The sequence below is a fragment of the Hipposideros armiger genome, unplaced genomic scaffold (assembly GCF_001890085.2).
Source record: "Hipposideros armiger isolate ML-2016 unplaced genomic scaffold, ASM189008v1 scaffold_739, whole genome shotgun sequence".
Taxonomy (NCBI): domain Eukaryota; kingdom Metazoa; phylum Chordata; class Mammalia; order Chiroptera; family Hipposideridae; genus Hipposideros; species Hipposideros armiger.
This window is the reverse complement of record NW_017732089.1, coordinates 585,022-587,273: the sequence shown is the minus strand read 5'-3', so window position 1 is coordinate 587,273 and position 2,252 is coordinate 585,022. Positions and strand designations below refer to the sequence as shown.

At 43.7% G+C, this 2,252-nt stretch overlaps 1 protein-coding gene across 1 annotated transcript in view; it reads right to left on the bottom strand.

The window, feature by feature from the left end:
* The window catches only part of CHD4 (chromodomain helicase DNA binding protein 4), a 34,435-nt gene that overhangs the window by 16,296 nt on the left and 15,887 nt on the right, over positions 1–2,252 (bottom strand). The window contains exons 23-25 of the mRNA XM_019627665.1: positions 1,473–1,597; positions 896–1,133; positions 556–731 (exon numbers count right to left, since the gene is read on the bottom strand). Of these exons, the coding sequence (XP_019483210.1) occupies positions 556–731; positions 896–1,133; positions 1,473–1,597 (539 nt within the window). The remainder of the gene's footprint in view (positions 1–555; positions 732–895; positions 1,134–1,472; positions 1,598–2,252) is intronic.

Genomic DNA, 2,252 nt, shown 5'->3' with positions numbered 1-2,252 from the left:
GATCAGAGGAGAAAGCAATTTTTTTTCATTTTACACCCACTTTATCATTTGGAGGAAAAAATTATTACAGAAGCCACACATTTATCACTGTTTTAATATTTTTTTGTTTTTTACTAAGACAGACCAAGAAAAGGTAAGGAAGAGGGGAAAAAAAGGGAAGACAACAATTCTCGGGTTTTAAAAAGCACAGGGAGATAGGCTGATAGAAACGTATCTTATTTCCTGCCTTTTCTCCAAAGAGACTTGAGGTAGCAAACAAAAGTTTATTTGTAGGGTTAATAAAATGCATAAGAGAAAATAAGATTCTGATAAAAGAGCTAATATAACTTTTACAACATGTGAAATTTGACTGTGGGTTTCCCGACAGCCACAGCAAAGATGAGAATGTGACTGGTCATATGTTATGGTATTTATTTTCAAGGGAAGACGTATATCAATTCATCAATTACTACCTTGCCTACAGATGTGTTTCTCCTGTCTCAAATACCATCTTGGTCTCACTTCCAATTTTTCGACCAATCACCAAGCACAGCATTTCCTTGGGTTCATACTCACCCCCATTTCTTCTTCCCGTACCACATACTGGGCCACTTTAAATGAGCTCAAATATTCATTCATGCCCTGCAATTCTGTGTCTTCAGTCTCATCCTGGTTACGGTCCAGCAGTCGTTCAATGGCCTTATCATCATAGTGGATAACACTGCTATCCTCTCCCTCTTTGTTGTCTCCTCCTATAAAGAATCAGGGGTCCATACCCCCAAAGTCAGCTTCAGCAGCTGCAGTGGAAAAAGCAAATTCCACAGGACCCTAGGTCCAAGTCCTAGGACCCTAGGTATCAAAGATACCCTTTAGAAAGGCGAAACCCCACACCAAAACAAGTTCCTGACAAGCTCACCTCCATCTGTAGCTTCATCCTTGAATAGTTCCTCAGTGCCAAACTTGAGGATGTCATCGAGCTCCTGTTTGGACATGGATCCAGTTTTGGAGCCCAGCCCAGGCCGAACCACTAGATGTGTCAGCATCATCTTCTTCTTAGCCACCTGCGTGATACGCTCCTCCACTGACGCACGCGTCACAAACCGATAAATCATCACCTTCTTATTTTGCCCAATACGGTGAGCTCTACTAAAGGCCTGGAGTTGGGCACAAAACAGAGCCAGAAATTAAAATAACCTTATTTTCCTCTTTCCACTCTTGCCTTGACTTCCACATAATAAGCTAAATCCAACACAAAGCAGGAGCTGCAGCTTGCCTTCATATAAAACATCCTTCTGCACCCCTGGCCCCAGACACCACCCTCTACCCATGTTATCCAAAATAGGACCATAGCTAGCCCAAATTTTCTGGCTTACAATACAGTAAAAAACATTTTTTTAAAAAGCTACTATTTTCCCCTGAAACAACTAATACCAGGTGGTGGAGCCCTCACTTCCAGTAAGATACTGTATACTAAGGTTGTTACTTCTGCTCACCTGGATATCATTATGGGGATTCCAGTCAGAGTCATAGATAATGACTGTGTCAGCAGTGGCCAGATTGATTCCAAGGCCCCCAGCTCGAGTAGAAAGCAAGAAGCAGAACTGTTGAGCACCCGGTGCTAAGAAAGGAACCAAAAACACCATTAAAGTGTCTCCGAATTCCAATTAATAATGTACAAGGAATATCACAAATATAAATCCTCAATAGGCGAACGCCATGGTAATAATGACTGTAAGCAAAGTCCACCGATGGGTACAAGGTCCACGGAATCAGTGTGAAGGCTTAAGAAGAAACAGGATGTTACCACTGTCTCAAATCTCTCTCTCAAGATATTTATCAGTTACAATGGGAAAAAGAGTAACTTTACAGTGAAGAAACTCAGCCAACACCACCTGAACAAGTGATCAATGTTAACATCACCCACAATGGGACAGTCCCATCATCATGTGCTTCCCCCTGACATAGGATGCACTCAAAAGGACACTGGGGCCGGCCAAGGGGCGCGATGGTTAAGAACTGGCTTGGGACGCCAGAGGGCTCCGGTTCGGATCCCACATATGAGGGCCAGTGACACGGCCATCCAGAAGCCGGCAACTGATGTGCCTCGCTCGGGAAGAGCGCAATGATGGTGCCAACTTGGGCCAGTGAAGCAACGTCCTCCACAACTAGACACAAGAACAAAAACGACAGCAACTTGTCTGTTCCCCTTCCCCCAATTCCCCAGCACTGTTCCCATCCCCCCAATTCCCCAATAAAAATCTTTAAAAAGAAAG